This window comes from Homalodisca vitripennis, chromosome 6, assembly GCF_021130785.1.
Source record: "Homalodisca vitripennis isolate AUS2020 chromosome 6, UT_GWSS_2.1, whole genome shotgun sequence".
Lineage (NCBI taxonomy): Eukaryota > Metazoa > Arthropoda > Insecta > Hemiptera > Cicadellidae > Homalodisca > Homalodisca vitripennis.
Window position 1 is genome coordinate 116,058,728 of NC_060212.1, and position 15,078 is coordinate 116,073,805.

Below are 15,078 nucleotides of genomic sequence, written 5' to 3' on the forward strand. Positions count from 1 at the left end.
ATGTGAATATCTAAATATAAACAAACTGCACTGTCAAAGCTGGCAGACAATATCTGGGCGTTCCTATTGGTTGAAAGTGTGCAACACCAGTTTTGATCCCACACAGATGTAGATTTATCCAGTAAAGACTAACCCCATATTTCATGTCTGTCAGTTAGGATTTGATTCTGGCAGTTCTTGACGAGCACTATAACCTTATGAAGTCCTTTGGGATAACAAACGGATATTTTAATTGTGTACTCTACAAAATACTCCTATCCATTTTTTTTTCAAATATTTAACATAAAAGGATTGCCTTCCTACCCAAGTAGCACACACTATGCAAATACAGTGTCAGCTTCTGATTATGAGGGACATAAATCTGTCATGGAACATTCCACGGAATCCCAAAAAAGGAGAAGCAGGATGCATTTAATATGAATGTAAAAGTAAAAAGCAATAGTTTTTACAAAATTTTAATCCTGTTACTTTCTTTGTTAAAACTAAGGTCTGTTATGTTAAAATACATTACAATTGGTGGAAACAGTAGGTGTAGTTTAATTGCTTATTTTATTTGACACAGACAGCGCATACTTAGTACAGATTGGTACATGTATGATCAACGCTACCAATAACCCACTTAGAGACCAGCTGAGATCATAGTGATGATAAGTTTATTATAACCTCCAAGACCTGTCAGTGAAAGAGTTATTTGTGATTATAACAAGGCTATAAGCACTGTGTGGCTGTGTTTGTAGTGCCTCTGCAACCACAGTCGGGATTGCACGATTTATAAAGAAAGTTAGCTACACTACTTTGTTTTTAGTTGCGGTTTTCAAGTTTAAAGTCACAATGCTTCGAAGTAACGTAATTCTCTGAACACAAACAACTCTCATTGTACGACGACCCTAAAGTACGAAATTTAGGCAATTTTGAAATCTGTCCAAATGAACATGACTGTGTGAAGATAAAACGGCAAACTTGTTTCAGTATGGGCATGAATTTCAGCTTCAGTGAGTGACATATTTTGTAATATTTATTTACGAGGAAAAAATTACATTTTCTCATAAAATATAGCCTAATAAACAAACATTACATCTTTTAAAATAAAAAGTACATAAATGTTCTATATACAAAATATATAGCATTCCGGATAGTCATCTTTCTTAAACATACCTTAAAAATAAATAAATACTCAACAGTTTTTCTTTGGACTTGATTATAAGATGTCCCTAAATTTTGTTTCAAATGCCGACCACTTCCCGTGGAATTTTCAAAATATTTTTTGTCTTAATGACCTGAACTGAAAACAGACTCCTTAAAGCTGCATACACTTAGCGCCCGCGTACTGACCTGCAGTACGGTATTCAACGTATTTATGAATCTACTAACGAACGTGGAAATGTAAAGTTTAGCCATACGTCATTTCTTTACTCTTTCTCGAAAAGAAGAATTGTTAAAGCACTTTTGAACGCACTTGTTGACGAGAGTATGACGTTGTTAACAGACTAGCACTCGCGGTTACCAGAGAGGACGCTATCAACATCAAAGACACTCCTCCCCAAGATATGGCTAGGCTAGAGAGTAGAGGGGCGACAGTCCGAGCTATAGCCGCTACACTGCTGGAGGCTCCCATCACAGAACCTCTACAGCTATCATCACACTGCTCTAGCAGCACCTCGGTCAGCAGTACCCGAGCTAGAGAGTGGCCACACGCCAGTGGCACCAGGCCCACCACGAACGTCGTGGGGTTGTTGACAGTATTCAACCCGACGAACGACACAGTCATGACCCAAAACGTGTAGTTCAGGTATTTAAGATGATTACCAGACGAAGCCTTGAGGAACTTAGTAGCACCCAATACTAAACTACTTAACAGAAGTATAAAGCAATAAAACGATATCGTGTAGCCGACGTAACGTGAAGTCAGTTGGAAACTATTCACCAGAGCTACGTCGACACTCCTGAAGAAAAAAAGGGCTGAGAAGTCGAATAAAAACTTGATGCAGAAAATCATCCAACAGTCTTTCCAATTGATGCTCTTCAGCTGTTGAAATATCAGCAGCAGTTGTTTAGAAGGCGGTGAGTTTTCAGTCGTACGAGTTTTAAGACTTCTGGCAGGACTTGCAAACGTGTAAATGAGAACTGCGTTAAACACGAAGATAGTGGCCACTGCAATAGTGAGACACTCAAATCCGTTGTCTGCTTCCATCACGTGACCACTGATCAGTGGCCCCACTGTTAACGAAAGGTAGGCAAAAGCGTGCATCAACGCGGTTGTAGACGCTTGCTTGTCAGCGGGCACGATGTCTGCGACGAGGGCTCGCCCGAGAGTCTGGACGTGCTGGAATGTTCCGAGGATACATCGTGTGAAGAACAGGAGGTAGAGGGACGAGACGTGGCCAAGAGCGACGTAGGCTAGTGCGCACACCAAGGTTGAGAGGCAGAGGACTTCACGGCGGCCGTGGATGTCACTCCAGCTGCCGACGATTGGGCCAGAGATCAGGAGAGCCAAGCCGTTGGCAGAACTGAGCAGCCCGATGTTGACATGAGAGATCCCCAGGGAGCGCAGGTGGGATGTTAACACTGACATGAGCACGCTGTCTCCAGAGCATCCCAGGAAACTCAACACGTACAACCAGCTCCATGATTGCGCCATTTTCCTGACTTGACATTCTGAAATCAAAATATTTAAATTAATTCTTTGAAATCGTAAATTATCTTCGGTGCTTCCCAAACTTAACCAGCCCCCCACCGAAATCTTTTTTGTAATAGGAGCATATATGGGATGTTTACCTTATTGAAGTGACTACTTCTATTGGCGGGCTATGGATGTATGTTTATGTTTTCCACACGCTTTAAAAGTAGAATTACAGTTTTACTGAAACGTAAACAAATTTGTATATAAACATCTCATCTAAATGAACTAAAGTTGACTTGAATAAAACCATTATAACATTTATAACTGTATATATGGTCAGGCAAATAACAAAACTCTTCTCTGATCTAGTAGTGTTTTACAATGATTTGTTTTATAACTCGTCGACTAGTTCACTCATAATATTATTAACGTAAATGTTGTCCAAAATATCGCATCGTCTGGATCTATCCATGTTCTGCAAACACTCCTTGGTTATGGAATTTTTCAAGTTAGGTTACTTAAACTCCAATTTAAAAGCTGTCAAAATGTACAAAATCAATGCATACTCTGCTATTAGTAGCTATGTTGATTTTAACACATTAAAACACTTCCAACGCCAAACAATGGTTGAATAAATCTACGAATTTATTTATTAATGAATCCAACGTAAAATTGATTAACTTACTGCATTACTTAATAGCAGTATTTAATCCTCATTGAATTCTAAATTGAATGTCAGCACGCTTAATATTAGTTCCTTTCCAGTTCTCTATTACTTTCGTCCTGACGAGATTTAAGAAAGGGGTAAAAATAATTTAATTCGATCTTTTCTAGCTGACAAAGCCGTAGTGTAGTTTAATCTTGGAAGAAAATTAGTCTGTTGATTGTAATTATAACTTTTACTCAGTTACATTGGGCCTTACCTTACATTTATTTAAAAAATAAATTACGTAAAAACAGATATTCAAACAAATTTTTATGAAGCTATACGTAAAACCATTAATTGATTAAACAAATAAATTAAATTTAACAATGTCAAACGATAAAAACATAAGTAGAACGAGATATAGAACAACAATATATGCTTTGTTTACAAGATATTTAGCAAGGTTTTATTCCATACTCTTTATTTCTTATTTCAGGTATTATAAACCCATAACTTCATACTTAGAATATAATGACAATGAAAATGAAATAATTATTTCGGAAATACAAGATTGTAGTGACAACGATACTGACCAAATTATAGAAACTAATACAAACAATATTTATTACTTTACTATTAAAAAGTTGGTGATCATTGTAATAAATAAAATGTAAAATATTACAAAAATATGTATAAAATTAATAGAAAACATGAAACTTTTTATGTTAAAGAATTAAATGTTCCAGATTATTTTAAAATATAAAAATAACCATTTCATAATTAGCATGCTTACTTTTTTAAGGTATACCTTCAAAGTGGTCACTTCTGTCGGTCAGTCCTTCGACTGCTTTTCCATTAAAAATACATTAAAACGATGTTATAAAACCTACCGTAATGGAACAAGTTGTGAATTTTTGCACATAAGGTAATCAAAATTTGTAGACTTTCTTACTGTAGACATTGTGATATGACATTTTACAGTGGCCATTCTTTACCAGAACTGTTGTTCCGAAAACAGCAAGACTTCTATAACTCATAACACATTATATATGATTATTTTGAAAAGTTGCTTAAACTTAGTAAGGACTTCCACCTTATGTCGGGAGTAGATGATCTTTTATCGTACCTAGTTGGTTACTTGTCCTAAGTATATATGTATATTTTATTCATCGGGACAATAAGGCTAACTATATTGTGGGACTGGAAATATTCAAAGAAAATTGTAAGAGGAGAAAGCAGACCCTTTGTTACCGATGTAAGTTTCTGAGACCTACACCTTAACCAATAGTTTAAATGCAAAAGTGAGTTTGTTTGTTTGTTACGCTTTCACATGTAAACTATTCAACCGATTGTACTGAAATCTTACATGGACATTTTTAAGGTTCCTGGTTAACATACAAGCAAGTTCGTATTTCAAAAATCCCTCCGGGGTAAGCCCTACTGGCCTCTAAAGTTGCGTAAATCCCACCTTAGTCTCTAAAGTTGCACTACAGCAAACAAATAGTATTAATTAAAAGATCATATTAAACGTAATATACCGTTATGTGTAAGCATTGTTTTATGACAGTGCAACCAGTTTAAACCGCTATTTTCAGTTTGTTTACATTGATAATCTTGAAAGCATAAAGTAAGTTTGACAGTAACATTATATCTTATATCAACCATTTATGCAACCGCTGTTTAGCATAGAGGAAGAAAATATCCAGATAAGAAAGTTAAAAGTCTTAGTACAAAAAAAACTTTTATCTGTTCTTTTTAGCCAATTTAAGTATGCAGTGCTTGGTCAGTACTATAATGCAGATATAAAAGACAAAGTTACTATCTAACATTTACTATAAACCGCAAGTCTGTCATAAAACCCACCTTAGTTGTCTTTGACAGAAGTAGGCCTCCCTGTCCTGTGTGTGTATATATTTTTTTTTATCGAGAAACAAGGCAAAATCAACTATGGAACAAAACATGCAAAGGTCAGAATAAATTCTACTGGCCATAAATACACACTCGAACCAGAAGTTCTCATACACGTGCAGTCTAGGAAATTGTAAGCGAAGCAGCGGGCAACTGCTAGTCTTTTAAATAAAAATTAATCGCAAAATGTGTTGCAAAGAGGCAGTATTGAGAAAGGCTAGACCAATTCGGCTAATTCCTTTTGTAAAATATTCAAGACATACCTGTATAAGTTGCCTTGAATAGCCTATTTTGAATTCGGAATATGGTAATATCTAGATTTTATAATCAAAGATTTAACTGACACTAAGCAGTTCTTTACACTTTCAGTTGAAGTCTGTCAAAGGTACAAAAACGTTTATTCACAATTTGAATTTTAGAACAGTGCTTGATCAGTAGTGATGCAGACAGCAAAGACAAAGTTAATATCAAACTTTTACTCCATATTGTGTCAGTGACGAATTAAAAACATATGTAAAATATTTTAAAAGCTATTTAAACACTGTTATAAAACCAACCTCAACGACCAAAATTGTGAGTAGACTATTTTCACTTAAAGTATTCGGAACTGGTGGGCTTCCCAGGCATTGAGATTTGGGATTTTAACAGCAGTTTAAGGAAAGCAGAGAAATTACCACTAACATGCCTCAAAGATAGGGGAGACCGGGGGTACTTATCACAATTTATCAGAAAAGATTTTATGTAATTTTTGTTTTTGTGATCTTTTTATTATTGCACTAATTTGCCTTTACAGTATGATATTTTTGTACTGTTTTCAAAATGTTTGTATTTTGTTATTTTTTTTATACTTGTCATCCGCGACAAATAACCCCCGTGACGGGGTAGTTTATATTTTATACGGCCTATTCTAATGTCAGTGAAATAAAAACAGCCACATTTTTCAATTAATTTTCATATTTTATGTGTGATTCTAAGCTAAAAATGAAGAATAACATAACTTTCTTCCAATTTCCACTTCCTTTAGCCGCTAACCTCCATTTTGTATTTTTTAATTAACAAATTATTATTTCTAAGACTAGTAAAACTAAAGAAACCAAATTTGGCAATTAGGTTCGAATAGGTAAGAGGAAAATAAATAAAGACAAAATGTTTGCTGCGCACAGCTTGTGCATGCGTACCTTTAAAGTGGTTGTGCTCGCTTATGCTTTGACGGATTTCGTTGAAACTGTTTCGTTGAAATTACAATAAAATTCTTTAAATAGTTGGTGTCTAGTAGGCTACATTTTTTTTAACTATACTGGTCTTTTTTGCTATTTAACTTTACAAATTTTCAATAGACGACATTTTGTTAATATTGAAGAAAATAACACAACTTCTTTTCCTCTTACCTATTCAAACCTATGTGCCAAATTTGGTTTGTTAGCTTTTCTAGTTTTAGAGATAATAATTTGTTAATAAACAAATACAAAATGGTCGCTAGCAGCTATACGAAGTAGAAATTTGAAACAAGTTATTCTTTATTTTTAGCTTATAATCACACACTGAATTTGAAAATACATAGCCAGCCCAACCTTTTTTCTACACCCTGTATATTAACAAATTCATTATTTTAACTTTATTAGTAGATTAAAAATAGTAAGGGTTAACTATACCGAAACAGGTAGGCAACTGTGAAGAGCTGTATACAAAATTATATATAAATTATAGTAATCAGATAAGTGTATTTAATCAGATGTCAGATTCACAGTTGGGGCAGAAAATCCCTAACATTCCTGGTGGGTTTGACAACGTTCAAAAGTCCATACAACCGCATCCATTGATCATAAGAAAGGCTTTCAGAGTAGGGTTAAATGCAAATTAAGCAAAAGCACTCTTCTTCATCCAAACTTTCTTCTGTTTAGTATGAAGAAAAAGTTTGAAAATGCAAAGTATGTTTCCAAGACCTGCGTATTTTCTTGATCAGGGCGACAAGGAATACCCAGTTATGGCGTCGGGAATTATGTACTTCATAATTAATTCGAACCACAATTGCTCCTACACGTGCAAAAGACATGATATAAAGGTAAAGTTACTCTGATACCATGAACACTTATGTAATATCTACCCGATGTATGTATGCTTACTTGCGTTTTGAAAATGTCATAGGACTCACCATATCGCAACATAAGTGTTTTTACTAAGTAGTATAAGGACTTCTATTTTGAAAAATGCGTGCGATGGCGTGGGTAACAACTAGTATCTTATATAATTCTTATGCTGGTACAGGTAAATCAATCTTATTACGTAATTGGCACAATCTTCCTTTATGTTGTTTTAGTAATGCTACAAAATATTACATATGGAAACCCTGACGAACTCTTCCTTAACTTTTGGTTATTCGTGGATAGAATTAGTCATTAGGCTATAAATAGTTAAGTGTTCCTGCTAACATACAGGTAAGGGCAAGATCAACAGTTTGTAACAAGGGCAATAATGAAATGTTCAGAATCATGGCATATTCGTTGGAAAGGTCTTAACTACGCTCATGATTACACCGATTCGTTTCCCATAGCGCAAACCGTTCAAGGCCAGTGGGGCTTGATATTTGAGAAGGAACTGTAACATTTATTGTGAACACATATGTACAAATTTTTATTGGTAGGTAGCTCAAAATATAAAGTAATTAGCAAGTCAACAACAAATTGAGCACAAAGGTCGAGGTGAAAGAGGTTATTTTATAACTGAACTTTGATAAAACATATAATATTATTAGTAGCAGACTTCATATAATTTTAAATATTCTTTTAACTCCCAAGAACCGTATGTGGTAAAATTAATCAATGACCAATTATTGGTTGGCAACACCGGTGCACTCAATTCATCATTGCTATTGCTTAATAAAAAGACAACCAGAAGACATTTATTTGATGTACATAAAGGTCTACCTTGGATGGATTAAAAACTCAGGATGGTTGGTTTTCATTTTAAAGCTCATTTAATGAATATTTCGTGGTGTACGTTGGCAACGCTTATCTCCTAAATATGATATTTGTACATTTTGGACTGATATTTATAAACAACAATGTTATTTTAATTCACCTAAGTGCTTTGAGTACAAAGACAAAATAGTGTAACATAACTCATTAGTATAAAGTAATTGAAATTTCAAAGATATAATTAAAAGAACAACTGTGTTAGACAATCTAAAATAGAAATTCCTTTAAAATGTTTAAACAGACCCTTTAATGGGAAAACTTTAAAGGAGGATGAGAATTACATGTATGAGTATTTGAGTCAACATAAATGTTGTCAGTAATGCAACGAAAATTAACTTAAATACTTTCTGATCATTGAAAGTTAGCATTATTATAAGTATGTGACTGAAATAAATAATTAGTCTAGGTCTAATCAAGTACGATGACCTACTTTATTGTGGTGTACAATCTACTTCAATTTTAAAATAGTCTAGATTTGATTTATAACCTCCAAACTGAGTTAGGTACTGTTTTTATACCTGAATGTGCAAACATTGGAATTGTGTAATAAAAAAATGAACAGTGTTAAAATAAATTCGTACGATGAAATGTACGACAGTTTTACTAAAAAGTAACACCTTCGAATGCCTAAAAGAGTTTAACTTCACCACAACTACAGAAAGATCACATAGAAGAGATCACATAGAAGATCACATACTAAAGGTTCGTTCACAAATATTTGTGTCACAGATCACTAAAATACACTTACCAGAACACTCAAGATTGTTCGCTCTCTTACAGAAGTATGTATCCGAGCAAACGTGCTATCATTTTATCTCGATCGCTTGTTTGTTTGCTCAACAACGCGGGGTATTCTCGCCTCACACATCGTATACATGCACCGTACACACAAAGTTGATAAAAGCTTGAGCCAAAGGTCTGGTCCGTATCTATTCATTAGCTTCGACAATCAGTAATGACAATATGGCAAAGTAGAGATAATCTATCCCATTAGTTAGATAAACTACACTTGTTGTGTATTATGTCATGAGATAACGTAAACAAAACGTCATGAGATAACGTTATGCCTAAACAAAATAATGAATAATGATCAGTAAAAGGTTTTTGCAACGCATACCTATGGAAATTCTTAGTATAAATATTAATGAGCTAAATTCTATTATATTTTACTACCAATTATATGTTAATTGGCGAAGTCAATCAGTCCAATAATGGAAGAAATTAGATTAAGCGAGATTAATGTACACTGTAATTGATTTAAGTTAATCTGTCTTGCATAGAAAAGGTATATTAGTTTGTTGTATTAAAATAAATTGCAGTTGATTCTACTGTGGAAGGCACATTCTTACCGGAGCGCATTCATGTAACAAATCAAAATGATTTGTATATAGATAGAAAATTCATCAAAATTCTAAGTACAGTAAAATTCCATTAATCCGGCACTCCTTTTGTAAAAAAATTACATTTCCTTGTATAACACTAAATATCAATAATTTAATACGTAACGATGTTTTTTTTTTGTCCGTGGTGGACACAGAATTTACAATGATGAAACAACACTCTTACTAATTAAGGGATAATTCAAACCAAAACTTCTGAAAATTTGTATAAACTGAAACCGATCTGTAGTATTAATACCAAATCAAATACATCAGTCTCGAGAAACTTACTACAAACATACACAGTTGTTACCAAATACATCAGTAATTAGAAACATAGTACTACCATACCAAATTCTTAACAACTCAAAATTATCTTATCGGTTAAGTTTTCGATAATTTATATAATCTGAATAACATAATGCGTAGTTTAATCATATGTTACTCTGATTCATTCTGTGTATTAGTTTTTCTCCAGTTAAACTTTGTGGTTGTGTACTTTATGTGTGTGTTTCATTAACTGAAGAGGCGTTAGCGAAAAATATAGTACTACTAATATTTTGGCATTTAATCTTGTCATATATTTTTTTTATAAGAAGTGCTATTTTGAGTATACTCGTAAACTAAAAACCTTTAGGATTAACGGATACTACATTTTTGACAATTCATTAGCACTGATACACTAAACCCTAGATATCTACCGTGAAACGTTTATGGTAATCGTTTTAACAGACGGGTTTCTATTTATAACCCAGTTTTAAAGTTTACACGCATGTTAAAAATGCAACTTCAGATGCGTGCCTGACTACTGATTAGCGTCCCCCTTCAGTCCAGTCAATGACGGTAAAAATGGGTAAACTGTGTATTTATCCCATACAGCACTGTCACATAAAAATTTGGCTTTTTCTACTTGTCCTTTATTTCTAAGTCTACCCTGTGGGGTTCCCTTTTCCCTGAGGGTGGATACCACACCTTCTCGGGGGTGAGCAATTTTCCATTGAAAATAAGTGCAAATATCGATAAATTGACTAATTCTAAGCAACTTTAGTCATAAGACGTTTTTTCTGAAAGTCAATTTCGTAATTTATACTTTTCGATAAATTACGATAATGATTTTCTCATTTCAAGCTTATTTGTTGCAAATAAAGTGACAACGTTTTTTTTCAAATGGGATGGAAGTGAGGGTGAGATTTTCACTATTTTTGATTCGATGAAAAAATAGGATTCGACATTACTCTTCATAACTCGTTTAGTTGTGATGCTAGGAACTTTTATAAAAAAAAAATAAAAATTAAAGGCTTTTTAAAGGACTTTAAAAAGGTTGTATGCAACCTTTTAATGCAGTTTTCTCCGAAAAATGCATCGGTTTTGTTGTAAGTAGAAACTTTTCCATTTTGGCGTTTGAAAATGCCAATCAACTTTCAACAAAATGCTGCATGTATCATAATACACAATTTATAGCTATAATTTTGCTCTCTACAGGTTTTTCGATTAAAGGTATACTTTTCCAGTTATTTGCGAAAAACCACCTGAAAACGTGTTTTGCCTGAAAATTGACAATTTCACTCGCAAACAAGTCGAAAAGAAAAACCTTCATAGAACAAAAGTGCTAAGAATTAGTCAATTTATCGATTTCCGCACCTATTTTGAATGAAAAATTGCGAACTCCCAAGAAGGGGCGGCATTCACTCACAGGGAAAAAGCAACCCCCGACACAGGGTAGACTTTGAAATGGAGAACAAGTAAAACCTAAATCCAAATTTTTATGAGAATCGGTGCCGTATGGAATAAATACAAGCGACAATGGTCATTACTGGACTACTTATCACGTTTCTAAAACACTTCAATTACATGTTTGTAAGTTACAAAGAAAATAGAAATTTGGTATGAATATAAACGGCTGCCACCTTTAAAGTGTACTTAAATGCAGCTGACTACCACATTGTCAAGTAGTAGATATGGTAAACATACTTCTAGGACCATTTGCTAAATTAAATAAATAAATTGTGTTCAGAAAGTGCTAATTAGTAGGAACCAATACAAAATGTATAGACTAATAGTAATAAATATTCTAATCCTGTACTGCAATCTTAACAACTCTAACTTTGATAGTATTGTAATGTACTGAATTATCAAAACGAGAATTCCTAAATGGTAGGATGAGATTCTTTACTTTGAAACTTACAAATGATCTTGTTTTTAGATTTTTACAAGAATAGTAAGAGTACAAGAACACGTGTAGAACTGCATGCCCATAAAATATTTTAAGTTTTTTGTATAACTAGGGTATTTATTCTAGCATACAGTTCATTATACAAGAATAGCTTCAAATGCATATTATAGTCTATCATAAAGAGCAACCACGTGTGTAGAAAAAAATCAACAGTGACAATGACATCCACTTTGAATTTCGAACAATGTAACATCGTAAACCAACAACATTTCGTGCGATGGAAAATGCGTGTTTACAAGTATAATCAGTGGAGTCATGTGTAATTTAACTGTCACTCTCGTCTCACAGCTACGAGAACTGTACAGTAATGTAATAAGTCGCATCCTGTAATACATTGTTCTCCGGCCACGGGTATATAATGGGGGCGAGAGTTCTGCCTGGCAGACGGGCAGCAACATGTCGGTGCCAGTAGCTCAGTTAGTGTCGGTGGTTGTGTTGGTAGCCCTGGTCGGAGCACAGAACGAGTGCATGCCGCCCAAGCCCGGGGAGAAGCACGCCCACCCCAGTGAGTGCTGCAAGCTGGACACCGTCATCCCGGAAAGCGTCAAGGTGAACGGACCCAAGTGTATGGAGAAGTTCCCGCACCCTCCGAAGCCCCCTGGTCCACCCCCGAGCGGAGCGATGCCCACCCCCGACCCGGCGATGAAACTGCACCACGCCTGCGTCGGCGAGTGCGTGTTTTCCGAGAGCGGACTCCTGACTGCTGACAAACGCCTGGACCGAGCTGCGGTCACCAGGGTGTTCACGAATTCGGACAAAGACTTGGGCCCCGTGGTGACGGCGGCGATCACCAAGTGCCTCGGCTCCTACCAGAACGACGTAGATCAGAGCTTGGAGTGCAAGAGTGGTGCGGAGGAGTTCAAGAAGTGCCTGACGCGGGAAGTCTTCCTCAACTGCCCGAGCTCCGTGTGGATCTCCTCGAGCGAGTGTAGTAGCCTCAAGACGAAGATCACCAACTGCCCCCAGTTCCCCGTCAAGATAGGAGGACCTGGCCCTGGCCCCCGCTAGGTAACCAGTAGCTCCCTTGAATTTGCAATTGGTTTTAAACAAATTGCGCTGAAATAAATTGATGAAAAAGAACTTTTGTACGCATTCTTAAACATTTGTATGATCTCCAAGCTCTTTTGTGTATAAGTTTCTTTTCAAAGAAACTGAATAAATATTGTAGTTAACTATCTGTACCAACCACTAAAGTTTTAATTAATTGGGAAATTAACACATAATGGGTTTTAGCCACCAGACATAATATCAATGAATGTCTAACATTGAATGTTTGTATAAAGTTAGAAGGATATCATGTAAAAATTTAAACAAATCTTCTTCGATCAAGTGTATAATAAATTACTAGTAACATAAATAAAATTGTAAAAACTAAAAAATAAATTTTATTCTAAAAAAAGTTATTCGAAGCACGCCTTTTTTAAACGGCACCAACAATTTAAAACAATATATTGTAGAAAATTAATCCTACATTTATCTGTTACATATTCTTCCCTTATTGGATCCTTACATAATGCGTTATAAACAACAAAATTAAGCAGTCACTCGGTTTAGTTAATTTCGTCACAACAAACCGGCCTTTAAACATCATTTGGTAAGTGTCTAGTTAGAATAACTTTGGTTTCAAAGGATAAACCTTTTTACTTTTTAGTGACTTTTACTTGTGATTTTGAAGTTAAGTTGTTTCATTCTTAATTTGTTGATGATGGTGTTCATGGACTAGCACCGAACGTTTAGTGATACCGATTAGTTTGTATATCTTGTCATAGAATTCGATCAAACCAATGCATCTTCATCTTTTCACGATTGTTGCTACATGACCATGATAAACAGCCTTGTAAGTGGGCTATTTCAAGGACGTAGCCAGCAAGGGGTCCGGACCTCCCCTCCCCCGAAAATTTCAATTTTTACAGTTAATTTTTAGTAAACGATTATTATTATTTAAATAATTCAGTATTACTGATATGTGCTGCTGAAAGATAGTTCTCAACAAAGAAATGAGCCAAGAACTTTTTAAGGAACAAAATGAATGGGGCCTTACTCTCTGTCCACTACGGGAAAATATCTATTGTCTGTAACCCCCAAATTTTTACTTGGCTACGTTCTTGGTCTGCTCTTACCACTATAGGGGGCCTTTTGAATCTCTAGCATAAAAACCATGCCTGAGGTTTGTCATGGTCATTTAGAGAAATCGATGTCTTTACACTCTCGATAACGAACTGATCTATCGACTTGAAATTCTATAGAACGTTAGATAAGCAGCATCGAGTTCGATGGTGGCGGTTGTCACTCCATGGGATTTTGGTGATCGTTATCGAACGAATGTTTTTCCATATGTCTTATGGATAACATAGGCATGGAGGAAACGAGAAAATCGTAGAATGAATGAATTTGTAAACTGAGTACAATCATATGACTTTTAAACCTGTAACATAGTAACACATTTAGCTTAACTATCCGCAAGATATCTCGAGAAAGATGTCTGGCACATTTCATCTTTTGTCTGCCGGGGGATGTAAATTTTTTCTGAAACATTTCCTGCACGTCTGTCTGTTTGTCCGCCGGAAATCCCAGGAATGAAAAGAGCTATAAACCTGAAATGTTGTATGCACCCTCAGCGAAAGCACATGGAGTGTCGTATCCCTACTTTGTTTATTGGAATCTGTTCAAAGTTACTAATTTGGAATCGCTGCTTATATTCCACATTTACCCAACAGAATTTCCGTCTCCCAATTTCAAGGACAGTCTTGTCTTGCATTACTTTGTTAAGTGTTAGTCATGGATGAAAACCTTTTCTTATCGTGCTAATGTGCCTGGGTTATCCACAACTAGTTAATAAGAGCACTGCCAGCGGCGCGTTACATGGAACAGTTACATGGATGGTAAAAACATGAATGCCGAGTTAGCTTATTACATTCCAGTCTCTACACTCTATTTTGTTTCGCTGCCCCAGCATGGATTTCAAATTAACACACGTGTCTAATAATTACAACCCATCCTTCAAAGACGAGGAAGGTTTTGTAAGTAAAGGTAAAACAGATTTTTTTTTGGGGAGGAGGGGAGCAAGAATATATACCGGGTATCTTAAAAGTTCCCAAATCCCACATCCCTTGTTTTCCCACACCCTGTTGTACCGAATGGACGAACAGATGGGGATGGAGATCTCTGAGGTCGTAGTGATGAATACTCGGTATTGCAAAGTTGACTTGTGCCAAGTAACACTTATAAGCACTAGTTTTAGATGTTTAGCAAAAATTATGACTTGTCACGTTGCTGCCAAATTAGAGCAATAATGAACTAAAATAATATCTTGGGGG

At 35.3% G+C, this 15,078-nt stretch overlaps 2 protein-coding genes across 2 annotated transcripts; one reads left to right on the forward strand and one right to left on the reverse strand.

Annotated features, from left to right (window-relative positions):
• Positions 1-439: 439 nt before the first annotated feature.
• On the reverse strand, positions 440-9,098 carry LOC124364772 (major facilitator superfamily domain-containing protein 9-like). The gene is made up of 2 exons (XM_046820512.1): positions 8,898-9,098; positions 440-2,655 (listed from the first exon to the last, which is right to left on the reverse strand). The coding sequence occupies exon 2, from the start codon at positions 2,636-2,638 to the stop codon at positions 1,436-1,438; it is 1,203 nt and encodes a 400-aa protein (XP_046676468.1). The 5' UTR covers positions 2,639-2,655; positions 8,898-9,098; the 3' UTR covers positions 440-1,435.
• Positions 9,099-12,152: 3,054 nt separating this feature from the next.
• On the forward strand, positions 12,153-12,841 carry LOC124365256. Its single transcript, XM_046821220.1, has one exon. It carries the CDS (start codon positions 12,158-12,160, stop codon positions 12,767-12,769), a length of 612 nt encoding a protein of 203 aa, XP_046677176.1. The 5' UTR covers positions 12,153-12,157; the 3' UTR covers positions 12,770-12,841.
• Positions 12,842-15,078: the final 2,237 nt, after the last annotated feature.

Excerpts from the sequence above, each read along its gene's own strand:
- LOC124364772 (XM_046820512.1), bottom strand. The coding sequence starts at position 2,638 with ATGGCGCAATCATGGAGCTGGTTGTACGTGTTGAGTTTCCTGGGATGC.
- LOC124365256 (XM_046821220.1), top strand. The coding sequence starts at position 12,158 with ATGTCGGTGCCAGTAGCTCAGTTAGTGTCGGTGGTTGTGTTGGTAGCC.